At 44.5% G+C, this 15,478-nt stretch overlaps 1 protein-coding gene across 1 annotated transcript; it reads left to right on the top strand.

Annotated features, from left to right (window-relative positions):
- The first annotated feature begins 721 nt into the window (after positions 1–721).
- LOC148112220 (uncharacterized) lies at positions 722–11,236 on the top strand. Its single transcript, XM_087877524.1, has 4 exons — positions 722–823; positions 3,695–3,909; positions 7,557–7,678; positions 10,973–11,236. Exons 1-4 carry the CDS (start codon positions 807–809, stop codon positions 11,132–11,134), a joined length of 516 nt encoding a protein of 171 aa, XP_087733650.1. The 5' UTR covers positions 722–806; the 3' UTR covers positions 11,135–11,236.
- Positions 11,237–15,478: the final 4,242 nt, after the last annotated feature.

Raw genomic sequence — 15,478 nt, forward strand, 5'->3', positions numbered from 1 at the left:
TCTGCCAAGCCAATACAGATCTCCAGTCTCTGGCATCTTTATTTCCAAATATATCTCTTGAGCTCTAGGATGGTCACAACAGTAAAAAAAAAACAAAAAACAAACAATTAACGGATCCAGAGCTGCAGCTTAAACCTTTGATCAGAAGTTGGATTACTTTCCCAGATGGAAAAGAACATTCTGGAAGATGGAAGGGATATGGGAAGTCAATCAGTGGCTGGCCATATGCATTAAAGATGCATGTAGATGGCCATGTACATCTATTTTCTTGCAAGACGTCTAATAAAAATACTCCCACTACCACTGATGATGTTACTTAGTTTGCAACAAAACAAGCAAGCTGAGACAGCACCCAGGATGCGTCATTTCGACCCTGAGCTTCAGATATTCTTTGTTGGTAAAAATGCTCATAGCCTGCTATCAAAAGCATGTCCATCAGCCAACAATGTGGCCATCCCTGTTTGATTCAAAGGGTAACATAATAAGTAACAACCAAAATATTCAGCATTTTATATTCTACTTACTTATTTATACAAATTCAGGCAGGAGGTTCGAGAGTGACAAAACTTTCTGTTCACCGTAGAAGCGCTATTGTAGAAGGAATCAAGAAACCAAACTCCTTCACTGGGGAAACTAGGATGTAAATGCCAGGCTGGGGGGAAAAAAATGAACTCATTGCATCATAATGTCTTTCCCAATGATGCAGCTGTTTCATACCCCATATCTACTAATTCGCAAGGGGCAAATTCAGCTTCCTGACCAAACATCCAGCAAAGGAAGTTGGGGGAGAAAAAAAAAAAGGAACCATGGAGGAACTAGATGGGCAAGTATAGACCAAGGAAAGTAGCACTAACCAACTAGTGACCAAGTGTCAAACTATCCTAATAAACTATAGACTTTCTAAGGAAGTAAAGGCAGGGACGCACAATCTCTTCAAGGCTATGAGATCTTATGCAAAATACAAGAGGCTTTCAGTTGTACAATACATCCATTTTTCTCCATCGCACATCTTTTTTGTGCGCGTCTGCGGAGTAATCCTGGCCTCCAATTTTTGCCTTTGATCATGAGCAAAGGTGGGCTGCAGGGGTTCGGGAGAACCTCTAGCTAAGATTCTGTGCGGTTCGGGGAACCTACCAAATCCCACTACTGGCTGGCTCCGCCCAGCCCATCTCTCCCCTCCCAGGAGTCCCCACGCGGTCCATTTTGGATGCAGGTAAGTGCAGGGCACACACAGATGCTTGGGAATGGCAAAAAACAGGCCTCCTGGAAGTTCAAGGGTCTCCGGAGCCTGGGGAGGCCATTTTTGCCCTCCCGGAGGCTCAAAGAAAACCTTCAGAGACCGGGGAAGGCAAAAACGCCCCCCTCCCCCCGTGGTGCAGGAGGCCAACTAGGCCACGCCCACCATGCCCACGCCCACCCAGTACCCAGTCAGAAAACCCCTTGCTAAAATTTTTGAAGCCCACCCCTGATCATTAGCATGACAAAGTTCAGCATTTCCCTATATGGGTGGGACAGGGGTGGGTTCTACTTACCTTTACTACTGGTTCACAACGGGAGCACGCGCACTTCTGCACATGCGCAGATCACCAAATGTGATGTCAGGGCGGAGCCTCCTGCCGTTTTTACTATCGGTAAAGAACCGGACAGAACCGGGAGCAACCCACCACTGGAGTGGGAGCAAAAATCCATGGCGGTGTACTAATTAACCGAGGGCTTGTGCGAAAGGTAAGGTTTCACACTTAGTCAAGAAAAACTAAATTCCCAGATACAGAACTGATGGTACATGGCTCAACGGTAGTAACTGTGAGAGGTATCTAGAATGTCCTAGTGGAAAATCACTTAAATACGAGCCAGCAGTGTGTTGCAGCTGCCAAAAAAAGCCAAGGCAGTCCTAGGCTATATCAACAGAGGAATAGTATCAAGATCATGTGAAGAGTTAGTACCACTTTATACTCCTTTAGTTAGACCACAGTTAACAAATTAACAGAGTTGGAAGGGACCTTGTAGGTCATCTAGTCCAACCTCCCTACATCATTTCTGACAAATGGCAGTCCAATCTCTTCTTGAAAGCTTCCAGTGATGAAGCTCCCACAACATTCGAAGGCAACTTCTGTTCCATCAGTTGATTGTTTTCACTGTCAAAACATTTCTCCTGATTTCCAGGTTGAATCTCTCCTTGTTCAGTTTCCATCCGTTATTCCTTCTCTGGCCTTCAGGTGCTTTGGAGAATAGCTTGACCCCTTCCTCTCTGTGGCAGCCCCTCAAATATTGGAAGACTGCTATCCTGTCTCCCCTGGTCCTTCTCTTCACTAGAATAGCCATGCCCAGTTCCTGTAACCGTTCTTCATATGTTTTAGCCTCCAGTCCCCTAATCATCCTGGTTGCTCTCCTCTGCACTTTTTCTAGAGTCTCAACATCTTTTTTATGGTTGGATTGTTGGATCCAGTTTTGATACATAAAAGATGTTGAGAAAGAGTGGAGAGAAGAGTGATAAAGATGATTAGGGCAGTGGTGAAATCCAATTTTTTTTACTACCGGTTCTGTGGGTGTGGCTTGGTGGGTGTGGTGTGGTGTGGCTTGGTGGGCATGGCAGGGGAAGGATACTGCGAAATCTCCATCCCCACCCCACTCTGGGGCCAGCCAGAGGTGGTATTTGCCGGTTCTCCAAACTACTCAAAATTTCCGCTACCGGTTCTCCAGAACCTGTCAGAACCTGCTGGATTTCACCCTTGGATTTAGGCGGCTGGAAAGCTAACACATAAAGAACAGTTGCAGGAACTGGGTGTGTCTAGTGTAATGAAGAGGAGGGCTGGAGATGACATGACAGTAGTCTTCCAATATTAGAGGGGCTGTCCCAGAGAAGAGAGGGTCAACCTACTCTCCCAAGGCACTTGAGGGCAGGTCAAGAAGTAATGGATGGAAAATTAGAAATTAAAATCTAGAACTCAGGAGAAATTTCCTGATAGTGAGACCAACTAATCAGTGGAACTGCTTGCCTTCAGAAGTTGTGGGTGCTCCATCACTGGAAGTTTTAAAGGAGAGCTTGGACAGACATTTGTCTGGAATGTTATAGAGTTTCCTTCTTAAGCAGTGGGGTTGGACTAGCAGGGGGTTGGTCTGCAATCTTAAATACTCAAAGAGCCATTTGGACCCATTTCCCACAGAAAAGAAAACACCGGGAGCCACAAAACCTGGGTGGGCGTGGCCAACTCGATGTTGCTCACTTCCACCAGTCACATGACTCCCCTCCTAGCCACGCCTACCCAGCCAGTCATTAGGGCAGAGAACCAGTTGTTAAAAAACACCAGGAACCACAAAATCCTTTTGACATATCTCTCTCTCCCCTCCCTCCCTCCCTCCCCTCTCTCCCTCTCTTTCTGTATCTCTCTATCTCTCTCTCTCTCCCCCTCTCTCTATATCTCTGTCTCTGCCCTGGCCGCTTCTCCATCTCCCGCCGTCACCCTTACCTTCTCAGGCCAGGTGAGGAGTAACTGGGAGGGGAGGGCGAGGGGCGGGGCCAGCCAATGGTGGGATCACCTGACAGGGAGCCATAGCAGAGAGCCCAAAGAGCCGCATGCAGCTCCGGAGCCGCAGGTTGCTGACCCCTGGTCAAGGCAATCTCCCAAATCCCTTTTTAGACTTTAAAGTCTCTGTTATAGACTTATTTGGATTTTCCTTCCTCTCCCTGTTTCAGCAATGTTGATGAACTGTATGAAACCGAAGTGGAAGAATTTTTGCAAGCTGCTGCAAAATATGACCTCAGTGAAGAGGCTGTAAAAGAAGAGTACAACGACGATGAAGTGGACTCCGACACAGAAATGTCCAATGGAAATGATCCTGAACCGCCCACCAGGGAATTGTTCTGCTCCGATGAAGCTGCTAGTCCATCACAAGACCCTGAGAAAAGACGTGAGTTTCATTTCTGTCTTGTTTAACAATAGGGAAGAAATCAGATAGATGTGATGGAAAGGAACGATTAGAAAATCCCTCCGGTCCGTATGCACACACATAAGGTTGCTGACTCTGAAGTTAGAAAAGCAACATCCTGATGAACTGGTCTTCTCCTGAACTACCTAGCACTTGACTACAGAAAGAGATTTGCTTTCCGTTTTAATGCAATTTCGTTAATTTTCCTCTCTTTTGGTCCAATGCACAACCAAAGCCCTGTGATCTTTCGAAATCTGAATTAAACCATTGTTGTTGTTGTTAATTGTGAAGTCATGTCCTCCAGGCCTTCCTGTCCTCTACCATCCTCTGGAGTCCATTTAAGCTCACGCCAACTGCTTCAGTGACTCCATCCAGCCACCTCGTTCTCTGCCATCCCCTTCTTCTTTTGCCCTCAATCTTTCCCAGCATTAGGCTCTTCTCCAGGGAGTCCTTCCTTCTCATTAAGTGGCCAAAGTATTTGAGTTTCATCCTCAGGATCTGGCCTTCTGAAGAGCAGTCAGAGTTGATCTCCTCTAGGACTGACCGGTTTGATCACTTTGCAGTCCAAGGTACTTGCAGGAGTCTTCTCCAGCACCAGAGTTCAAAGGCCGCAATTCTTTGATGCTCAGCCTTCCTTATGGTCCAATTTTCCCAGCCATACATTGCAACTGGGAAAACCATCGCCTTGACTATACGCACTTTTGTTGGCAGGGTGATGTCTGCTTTTTAGTATGCTGTCTAGATTTGCCATAGCTTTCCTCCCCAGGAGCAAGCGTTGTTTAATTTCTTGGCTGCAGTGATTTTGGAGCCCAGGAAAATAAAATCTGTAACTACCTCCATTTCTTCCCCATCTATTTGCCAGGAGAATTATACCATACTATTTCCCAATAGTAGGCACTGATTGTGGAAAGGAAGGTACAAAAATATGTTAGGAAAAACATAACGCGCAGAAGCTGAAACACAAGCAAACTTTTGTGCAAAGTTTTCATTGAATCTCAAACTGGAAAATGAGGGAACAGAGGCATTTGTTTTGCTAACTATTGTCTTGTATTGCATCAGTAATGTTGCAGCTGCTTGTTGAGCCTAGAGTGTTTTGACTCAAATCTAAATGAACTGCCATCTTCGTCAGCCCAGAGTTCTCCACTCAGGCTGTGAGACTGCAGCCTTCAAAATTTGCAACTAGCGTTAAGTCCTGTAGAAAGTTAGCACCCGCCTCTCTCCTAGAAGAATGAAATATGCTCTCGGAGATAAAAAACAGCTCGCACCGGTTTGCAAGAACCAGTAGTACAAATTTGTAGTAGTTCGGAGAACCGGTAATAACATTGGCTGGCCACGCCCCCAAACCGATCCCCGGCCCTGTCTCCATTTGCTTACCCCACCCACCTCATCAGAGGCTTTTTTTTTTTTTACTTTTGGCTTTTCGGCCGAAAAAATGCTTTCAAAAGTAAAAACAAAAAATCCTCTGATGATCACGCGGCTCAGCTGGGATCGTCAGAGGCTTTTAAAAGCATTTTTCCTACAATCTCTTCAGCCGAAGAGGTTGTAGGGGGAAAAAATGCCTTTAAAAGCCTCTGGCGATCCCAGCTGAGTTGCCTGATCGTCAGAGGCTTTTAAAAGCATTTTTTTCTGCAACCTCCTAAGGTTGTAGAAAAAATGCTTTTAAAAGTAAAAAAAAAAAAGTTGGCCACACCCACCCAGTCACATTACCCCCCCACCAAGCCACGCTCACAAAATAAGCCACACCCACAGAACCGATAGTAAAAAAATTTAGAACCCACCCCTGCAATAGAATACATGTTCTTGCACAGGAACAGGAAGTTCAAGTGCAAAGGCCAAGAGAAGGTATAAATACCCCTCACACTCAACTCCATGTGATCAGCTACCCAGAATCACAGGTGCTTGGTGGTTCTGTTCATCATTAAATCCTCTTTCCAATCAGCCTCCATGTTTCCAGTGCCCTTCTCCCAGCTTGGAACTGAACCAGATGGATATTTGTTTCTGGAAAACAGAGTCCAGTTGCCTTTTGAAAAAGCATTTTTGGGACAACCATGACCTGGATGACTGGGAATCTCCGTAGACATTCAGCTAGCATAAGGTTGAAGGTGGTATCTTTTGACTGGTATTTTTTTCAAATGCATGGCTATAAACTCATAGAGACTGAATGGAAGACTATGATGAGATCAGCTAGAAAGCTGAGCAGAAGCTTTTCTGAGAGTAGACTCAAGCTTTTGTAACCAAAAGCTGTAGTTTAACATCCAGGGCAGGGGTGGGTTCTAAATTTTTTTACTACTGCTCCTGTGGGCGTGGCTTATTTTGTGGGCATGGCTTATTTTGTGGGCATGTGACAATTATTTAGGATTTAGCAGAGGTACTGGTCTACCAGGCTTTTAACTGTTTGCAGAGCTGTACCGATCTACCCATTTATTTTTGCAGGCACTGATCTACTCATGTATTTTTGCAGGCACTGATCTACTCATGTATTTTTGCAGGCACTGGTCTACTCATGTATTTTTGCAGGCACTGATCTACTCATGTATTTTTGCAGGCACCAGTCTACTCATTTGTTTTCTTTTAACTGATCAGCTGTAGGGCGGCCCTTTGAAGCCCCGCGGCAAGAGTTTAAACAGCTTTTTTTCCCTCTAGCCATCAGCTGGGACTCAGGAGGCAGCAGTAGATTGGGGGTGGGGCCAAATAAAAGGTAAGAATAATGCAGGGGGTGGGGGGGCAGAACCGGTTCGGTGACGTCATATTGTCATCGCTACCGGCTCGGTGGAACCGGGCTGAACCGGGAGAAACCCACCACTGATCCAGGGCACCCCCCTCAATTTTGCAAAATTGAACACTGGGCCCAATCTAACAAAATGAAATTCAAAGTAAAGTCTTACACTTAGGCAGCAAAAAACAAAAGTACACATGTAGACTAGGTGAAACCAGGCTTAATAGCAGTAACTATGAGAGGGAGTCTTAGTGGACAACCAGTTAAATATGAGCCAGCAGTGTGCAGCAGCATCCAAGAAAGCCAATGCAATCCTAAATTGCATTAACAGAGGGATACAATCAAGATCAAGTACTAATGCCACTCTATAAAGCCTTAGTAAGACCACACCTAGAATCCTGCATCCAGTTTTGGTTACCACACTATAAAAAAAGATGTTGAGAGGAGGTGGAGGAGGAGGAGGAAGAGAACTGTGGGTTCCTTGGTGTTCTCTGAGGTTGGTTGTTTTCTTGCAGATGTTACATTACCCAACTAGGTAGCATCATGAATGATAGTTGAACACTGATGATGTTACCTAGTTTGGATAGTGAAACATCTACAAGAAAACAACCAAGCTCAGAGACCAACAGGGACCTCTCCTTCCTCCAGTTTTCATCACATTGTAGGTCTTCTCCATTATCCTAATGTTCCTATGGCTGGATCAAGGGAAGAAGTACATTCAGAGGTCGGTCGTGGTAGCAGGATCAATATTCTGGAAGAAGGTTTGGTCCACAACTTGACTTTGAAATTCTTTTCAGAATTTTTTTCTCTCCGTTCATTCATCAGAAAAATCCCAACACACTTTATGGAGATGACTGGAAAGTTCTCCTTTCACTTTACTTGTATTCTTAACTGCTCTATTTCAACTTTTTAGTTCTAGATTCCATTTTTGGTGAGCTGCCTCCAAAATCATTGATCAAGATCCAACTTCTGTTTCCAAAGCCACCCCTACCTCTACAAAGACCCAAAACAAAGCAATCTTTATTTTTCACGGAAGTAAGTGGCCGGTGTTCTACTTTAATAGCTGTGTGACAAATTGTCAGATCTGGAATTCAAGAAAGGATACATGAATTGGCATCTCTCCAGATTTTCCGCAATTTCCATAACGTTTATGCCTAATGTGATCTGTTTTTTTTCCAAGAACAGAGGGGGTGGGGGGAAAGATCACCATAACCTTAATGCTCAGATATGAATCAACTAAAACAGAAATCTCTCATGGGATATTTGTGGTCCAGAAAGCTCATCAGATGACCAGTTTGAGTGGGAGGAAATGCTTGGAAGATATTTTATTGAGATGTTTCCACTTGTTTTTGAATAACTTATTTTCAGTAGAGAGATAGATACAGGGGTGGGATTGAAAAATTTTAGCAACTGATTCTCTGCCTGATTTTTGGGTGGGGGTGGCCATAGGGGTGTAGCCTACTCAGCCTCCTGCACCATGGCCGGGGGGGGGGCATTTTCACCCTCCCCAGGCTCCGGAGGCTTTCCTTGAGCCTTCCCTGGGCTCTGGAGGCCATCTGGAGGCCGGAAATGGGCCCGTTTCTGGACTTCTGATACTTCCGGTAGGCCCATTTTTCATCCTCCCCAGGCTCTGGAGGCTTTTCTCGAGCCTCCGGGAGGGTGAAAATGGCCTTCCCCAGGCTCTGGAGGCCCTCCAGAGGCCAGAAACGAGCCCACTACTGGACTTCCGGAACTTCCGGGAGGCCTGTTTTTTGCTCTCCCAGAGCCTCCGTGCAAGTGCTGCACTTGCCTGGCATCCAAAACACGGGGAGGGGAGGGGCAGGGTGGGGGGGGATCAGCCAGTCCTTGCAACTACCGGTTCAACGAACCAGATGTAAAATTAGCACCTGGTTCTCCTGAACCTGTCTGAACCGGCTGAATCCCACCCCTGGATAGATAGCTCCCAGCAACCACAGACAATCTGAGAAGCATATCTTTTCAGCTTTGGTATCACAGGTTTGAAATATGTCCAGTCTGGTTTAGTATTATAGCATTTTTCTTCCAGACCTTCCAAAGACGGTTGAGCTGGCTCTAATTATTTAAGCTGATCTAGTGCATATCAGTTTTATTGCATTGGTTCAGAGATGCTTATTTGTTTTACATGGCTTAATATTTTTACTTTATTTATTTCATATTTTATTTGTCAGATTTCTGTGCCATCCAGCTCCCAATATCTGCAGGTGGCTTTAATCTGCAGATATTGTATAACTGACTTTGTATAAAATATACAAAAGTATGAAGGCTATTGCTTAACACACTGTAAGCCGCCCTGAGTCTCCGGAGAAGGGCGGCATATAAATCAATTTTTTTAAAAAAAACTGCTTTGCATGCTTGATCAGGATTAAAATGGTCAAACTTGTTCTAAATAAAATAAGGGGCAGTAGTCATTACCTGGGCAAGAACAATACCTGGACTGGTAATGAGATGACCTTTGGTCAGACTCATCTAGATAACTTTTATGTTCTAGGGGGCTTTCTTATCATAAAAACATGGGGCTAGATGAATGATGAATCTATGACCTGAACGAAGCCAGCAAGTACAGAAAGGCCTCAACTGATGAATTAAATCAGGGGGAAAATATATTAAGAGAGTTTGAAGATACTTTTGAAAGGGAGATAGGGGCCTGGGCAGAAATTTTGGAAACTAGGCAGTGGAAGAGGGTAGAGGTGGGAGAAACACCTAGATTGAACAGCCAAGAAGCAGATAAAGACAGAGATAAGGATCCAAGAGAGGAATATGGGAGGCAAGCCAAAAAAAGCATAGCAACTAAAGTATTGAAGCGGGCAAGAGATGATGGATAGATGATTCCTCTTTTTAGTTGTTGTTCTGATTTGCTTTTCCTTTTCTCTCTCTTTCTTTTCTTTTTTTAGGTAGGTGACATGACTAGAAGTTAGGTAGGATAGAAAGAAAACATCTTTTAATAAAGGGTGATATGATTAAAAGTTAGAATAAGAGATAAAAATAAGAGAAGGGGGAATATTAGTGTATGCACTTTTATATAATAAAATAAAAGCAATAACAAGAGAAAACATGGAATAATTGAATAATGCCAGACTGCAACTTAATGTAAATGTATATCATTATTAGAAATACATAGTTGATTGAATGTAATAACTATTATTAATTTTACTAGTTTCATTTGTATTAGAATGTGTGACACCCAGATGCCTCACTGTTCACACATTGATATGTTTGTAAAAAAAAAAAAATAAATAAAAAACTTGGGGGGGGAAGAAAGAAAGGTCTCTACTCACAACCACAATTGAGGGCAAAATTTCCATTGCTAAGTGAGACCGTTTTTGTGAGTTTTGCCCCATTTTACGACTTTTCTTGCCAGAGTTGTTAAGTGAATCGCTGCAGTTGTTCAGTTAGTAACATGGTTGCTAAGTGAATCTGGCTTCCCCATTGACTTTGCTTGTCACCTGAACATGGGACGCTGCAACCGTCATAAATATGAGTCAGTTGCCAAGCATCTGAATTTTGATCAGGTGATCATGGAGATGCTGCAATGGTCGTAAGTGTGAAATACGATCATAAGTCACTTTTTTTCGTGCAGCACAGATTCATTTCACAGATTTTGCTGTAACTTTGAACAATCACTAAACGAGCTGTTGTAAGTCAAGGACTATATTATCATCATTTTCTTTTAATGACCTCATAATCCCTTGCGGGGTGGAATCTGGGCAACTTCATGGAGCTGAGTATTTACTGGCCAGATGCCCTTCCTGTCGCCAATACAGAGTTCACAGCTGATATTTACTCATTGTGCCCAGAGAGAGAAATATCTGCCTCTACCCAGGATTGAACTCACAGCCTCCTGATTGTGAGGCGAGAGCTCTACCTCTAGACTACTGCACCACTGAGTCAAGGACTACTAAGAGCCTCGGTGGTGCAGCGGACTAAGTGCTGTTAAGTGCTAGCACTTAACTGCCAGCTGCCTGCAATTAGTGCGCGTTCAAATCTCACCAGGCTCAAGATTGACTCAGTCTTCCATCCTTTCGAGGTAGGTAAATTGAGGACCCGGATTGTGGGGGCAATAAGCCAACTTTGTATAGAACAACACCGCTTGGGGGGGTCGAAAGCCCTAATAAGCAGGTATATACAAAAAAGTATGCAGGCTATTGCTATAATGCATTGTAAGCCGCCCTGAGTCTACGGAGAAGGGCAACATATAAATTGGACTAATAAATAAATAAATAAATAAATAAATACATGTAGTTAGTAAATCAGATTTTTCTTTAAAGGCTTCATGGAAAAATGCCTTATACTTGCTGTGATTGTTATTTTAAGACTTGCGTAGATATGGGAGAACGGAGTCAGGAATCTATCGCAGATGCCCTGGAAAAGGATAAAAAGCAAGAATTCCTGAATAAAAATTTCCTTCGTGTTGGAGGCATGTTGGTCATGCCAGTCCCTGTAAAGAGTCGACTTTTCACAGATGAGGATAAGTAAAAGAAAATATCTGAGACCTCCAGAAGAGCAAGGAGCTGGTAAATTCAAAGGCACGTTTTACATTTTGGATAATAAAGATACGAAAGGTTGGCCTTTATAAAAGAGCATGGCAGTTACTGAATGATTTGCATAAAACGTTAAGTTGCACACAGAATATAAAGCAAAAGCAGAAAGAGTCCAGCTAACCTTGTGCTTCATGGGAAATCCTGGTTTCCTGCTACAAAAGCCATGTGTCATAAAATTGTAAGACTGGAAAGGATCTTTAAGGTCTTCTAGTCCAACCCCTTTACCAAGGGGGTTCTAGGTTGGATCTTTCTTTGACAGCTGCCAGGGTGCAGTGGTTAGAGTGCAGTACTGCAGGCTACTTCTGCTGACTGCCGGCTGCCTGCAATTTGGCAGATCGAATCTCACCAGGCTCAAGGTTGACTTGGCTTTTCATCCTTCCGAGGTCGGTAAAATGAGGACCCAGATTGTTGGGGGCAATAGGCTGACTCTGTAAACCGCTTAGAGGGCTGTAAAAACACTGTAAAGCGGTATATAAATCTTAAGCGCTATTGCTATTTTCTCCATTGCTTCTTATTCTGCCCTCAAGTGCTATGGAGAATAAATCAATACCCTCTTCCTTGTGTTCTGTCCCCGTCCCACACGCACACACACCAACAGACGTTCAAGAGTTAAAGACTAAACCAGCCGACAAAATCCTTTTCCTTATGATAACGGAACTTGACAACAACCTGGTGGCTGCCTGCCAAGAGTTTATTACTTACGAAGAGGAGAGATAACTTCTCCCTACTTCTGGTACATCAAAAGAAACAGCTCAATAATTACAGAGTCAATCAAGTCCAGAGATAATCCAGCAAAGTCTATAGCAAAAGTCCGGCAATGCAGAATGGCGTGGAAGCTTTCAGCTTTGTTTGTCACAAGGTTTGACTGGCCACCACGCTCCCTTTTATATCCTGTGGGGTGTGGTCCAGTGACTCAGCCTAATCTCGGGCACGCCTTTTCTTCTGTTGCGCGCGCTTATCTCTGCGATGCTGGCGTGGATCCAGCCAAGACTCATTACCCTCATCACTGTCCATCTGTAGCTGCGTGGACGTGCTTGGCCCTGGCCCTATCTCTTGCCCTTCAGCGGACACCGAAGGCATTGCCAGAGAGGAAGGTCCTGGAGAGGGAGGCCTTACCAACTCCTCTTCTTCACTCTCGGAGTTCTCTCCTGCCGATGACACAGGGTCAGGTAACAGAGCCACAACACCTTGTTACAGAATTGGAAGACTGCTATCATATCACCCCTATGTCTTCTCTTCATTAGATTAAACTACCTAATTCAATCATTCATTGTAAGGTTTAGCCTCCAAGACTCCTGATCTTTGTTGCACTTCTCCACACTCCTTCTGGGATTCAGCGCTTTTTTGCTTGTTTGTATCATGGTGACCGAACTGGATGCGGTTTTCCAGGTGTGGTCTTACTAGTGCAGTACAGAGCGATATGGGATTCAGCCGGTTCGGGCTGGTTTGGGCAAACCAGTAGTTAAATTGCTGGCTGGTCCCTCCCCATCTGTTCCAGGAGTCCCCACATGCCCCATTTTGGCTCCCAGATAAGTGCAGGGAGGCCTACCAGGCTCAAAATGGGGCACAGGGTGGGGGAGGCAACACACGGTGAAGTGGTATATAAATCTACATGCTATTATTGCTACTGCCCATCCTGTAGTTGTGCATTGGGGTTTTTCCTGCCTAAGTTCAGATCCATATGTTTCTTACCAGTGCACTACAACTTGTTGGATAGAACAGCAAGAGATTTTTTTAATTTCCTTGCTCCCTTTTCCTATTTTTGAACACAAATTCTACAAAAAAGAAAAGGATAAAATAATCAAAAATTAAGAGCTCTCACTCTCCCTGTGAGAAAAGACTGTTTTATATAGGCTTTTTAAAAAAAAATAGGGGGAAAAAAAGCCACAAAGGGAAAGCAAGTGGAAAATATAAAAACATTATGCACCTAATGAAAAGTGTTGGATAAAGTGTTTCTCCTCTTTCTTTCTTTCTTTCTTTCTCTCTCTTTTTTTAAAAATTTTATTACATATAAACAATTCCATTTCTAAACAAACAGTGTTGTCTACGTATGAATAATTTTGAGAAATAATCATAATATTTACAATAGTCTTCATCACATTGGTATTGGTCTCATAATAATAATAATATTTGCTTATCCGTTTTAATAAACCTTCCTTATGAAATTAATCCTTCTCTGATTTTTCCATATTTCTAACTTCTGTTTTTATTGGCTAGCCATCGATAAAATAAATGTGCAGCAAGGGACAGATTAATACCAGTGGTGCCATTCACTTACCTTCGCTACCAGTTCGCAAATATGAACGCACTCTCGCGCGCCATCTCCACACATGGGCAAGACCTTCTGCGCATTTGCAGAGCATAAAAAATGGGATGTAATGATGTCCAGGTGGGTGGGCGGAGCCTCCTGCCACCACCGCTACTGGTTTACCCGAACCAGATAGAACCGGCTAAATATCACCACTGATTAACCCTTAAAATCAAGGAAAAGGAAGAAGCTGAATACTTTTTAACATGGCTCTCCTCTTTCTCATAATGCTTGAGACACTATTTCTTCATATATTGACTGTGTGAAACTCACTTTTGAGAAATGCTGCACCGATGAGGCGCTGCCTACCTTGAAAAGAGGATTAGCAGATTTATGGAAGACAAGGCCGCCAGATCAGCTAATGACTATATGGATCCTTCAACATCAAAGGCAGGATGCCATGTAGCAACAGCTGCTGGAGGGCAATTTCTTTCATGCTTAGCTTCCCAGAGGCATCTGCTTGGCCCTGGCATATGCCAGAGGAGGCTTTGAACTGATCCATCAATAGCATTTAGCATCCTTAGGACTGTCACCCAGCCAGAGACGGATCCTCCTCACAGCCTTCAGCGATACCATTGGTAGTAAGCTACCAAAACAATCCATCTATGCCAGGGGTGGGTTCTACTTATCTTTACCACCAGTTCGCAATGGGATCACGTGCCTTGCTTCTGTGCATGCACAGATCGCTGATGACAACATCCAGGATGGTGGGCGTGGCCTCCTGCCGGTTTTTACTACCGGTTCTTGCGAACCGGTCCGAACCGGGGGCAACCCACCACTGATCTATGCAGTCTAAAGCTCTACAACAGGGGTGTCAAACTCAAGGCCCGGGGGCTGGATTCAGCCCACGGGGTGCTTAGATCTGGCCTGCAGGGCCGCCCTGAAAACAGTGAATGACCGGCTCCCAGTGCCTCTGCCAGTGAAAATGGAGCTTGTGAGGGCCCTCGGCTCTCCCGAGCTCCGTTTTCACTGGCAGCAGGTTGCAGGAGGCTGTCTCAACCGAAAACAGAGCTTGGGAGCCTGTTTTTGCTGGCAAAGTGCTCGGACCATCACAGGCGCACACACCCCTGACATGAGTGATGTCATGCTGGCCACGCCCACCCTGGCCACGCCCACCTTGCTCCCCCCCCACGAGGTCAAACACAACCCTGATGCAGCCCTCAATGAAATCGAGTTTGACACCCTTGCTCTACAATTTACATAATCTGGATAGTCAACAATTGAGCTGAGTAGGTGATATGAACCAAGTCGCTCCCTTATGCTTTTGTAGAGGTTTTTTTTTTTTTTTTTGAGGAGAAGGATAAAATGCTGTGGGAAAATAGCTGGTTTTTAATCTTGAGTGATGGGTGAATATCTTATGTGAACCCGTCCCTTTAATGACAAGATGGCTAGGTGATTCTTTGTATCATCATCCTGCTGTCATAACATGAGTTCTCCATGGCTTCTCAAGCTTCCATGACATCCCAGAGAAAGACATCATGTCTCATGTTGATGTTTCCACAAACATTTCCAGATGTTTGTGGAAACATCAACATGAAACATCCAGAAACTGACCAGGAGACGGCAGGAGGAGACAGAAATGGGTGTAAGAGAAAAGGAGAGAAAAGGGTGATACTATCCACTGACTCAAGACAACTAGGTAACGTTGTGGCCTGTCGGCCGCCAGCCCCTCCAGCAGCTGAATCAGAGGAGGGGGTGTGTGGGAGAAGGGGTGAAATCCAGCAGGTTCTGACAGGTTCTAGAGAACCGGTAACAGAAAGTTTGAGCAGTTTGGAGAACCGGTAGCGGAAATTTTGAGTAGTTCGGAGAACCGGCAAATAGCACCTCTGGCTGGCCCCAGAGTGGGGTGGGAATGGAGATTTTGCAGTATCCTTCCAACAGGAGTGGGGAGGGAATGGGGATTTTGCAGTATCCTTCCCCTGGAGTGGGGTGGGAATGGAGATTTTGCAGTATCCTTTCCCTGCCACGCCC

Source organism: Pantherophis guttatus, chromosome 12 (assembly GCF_059756535.1).
Source record: "Pantherophis guttatus breed Tessera chromosome 12, ASM5975653v1, whole genome shotgun sequence".
Classification (NCBI taxonomy): Eukaryota; Metazoa; Chordata; class Lepidosauria; order Squamata; family Colubridae; genus Pantherophis; species Pantherophis guttatus.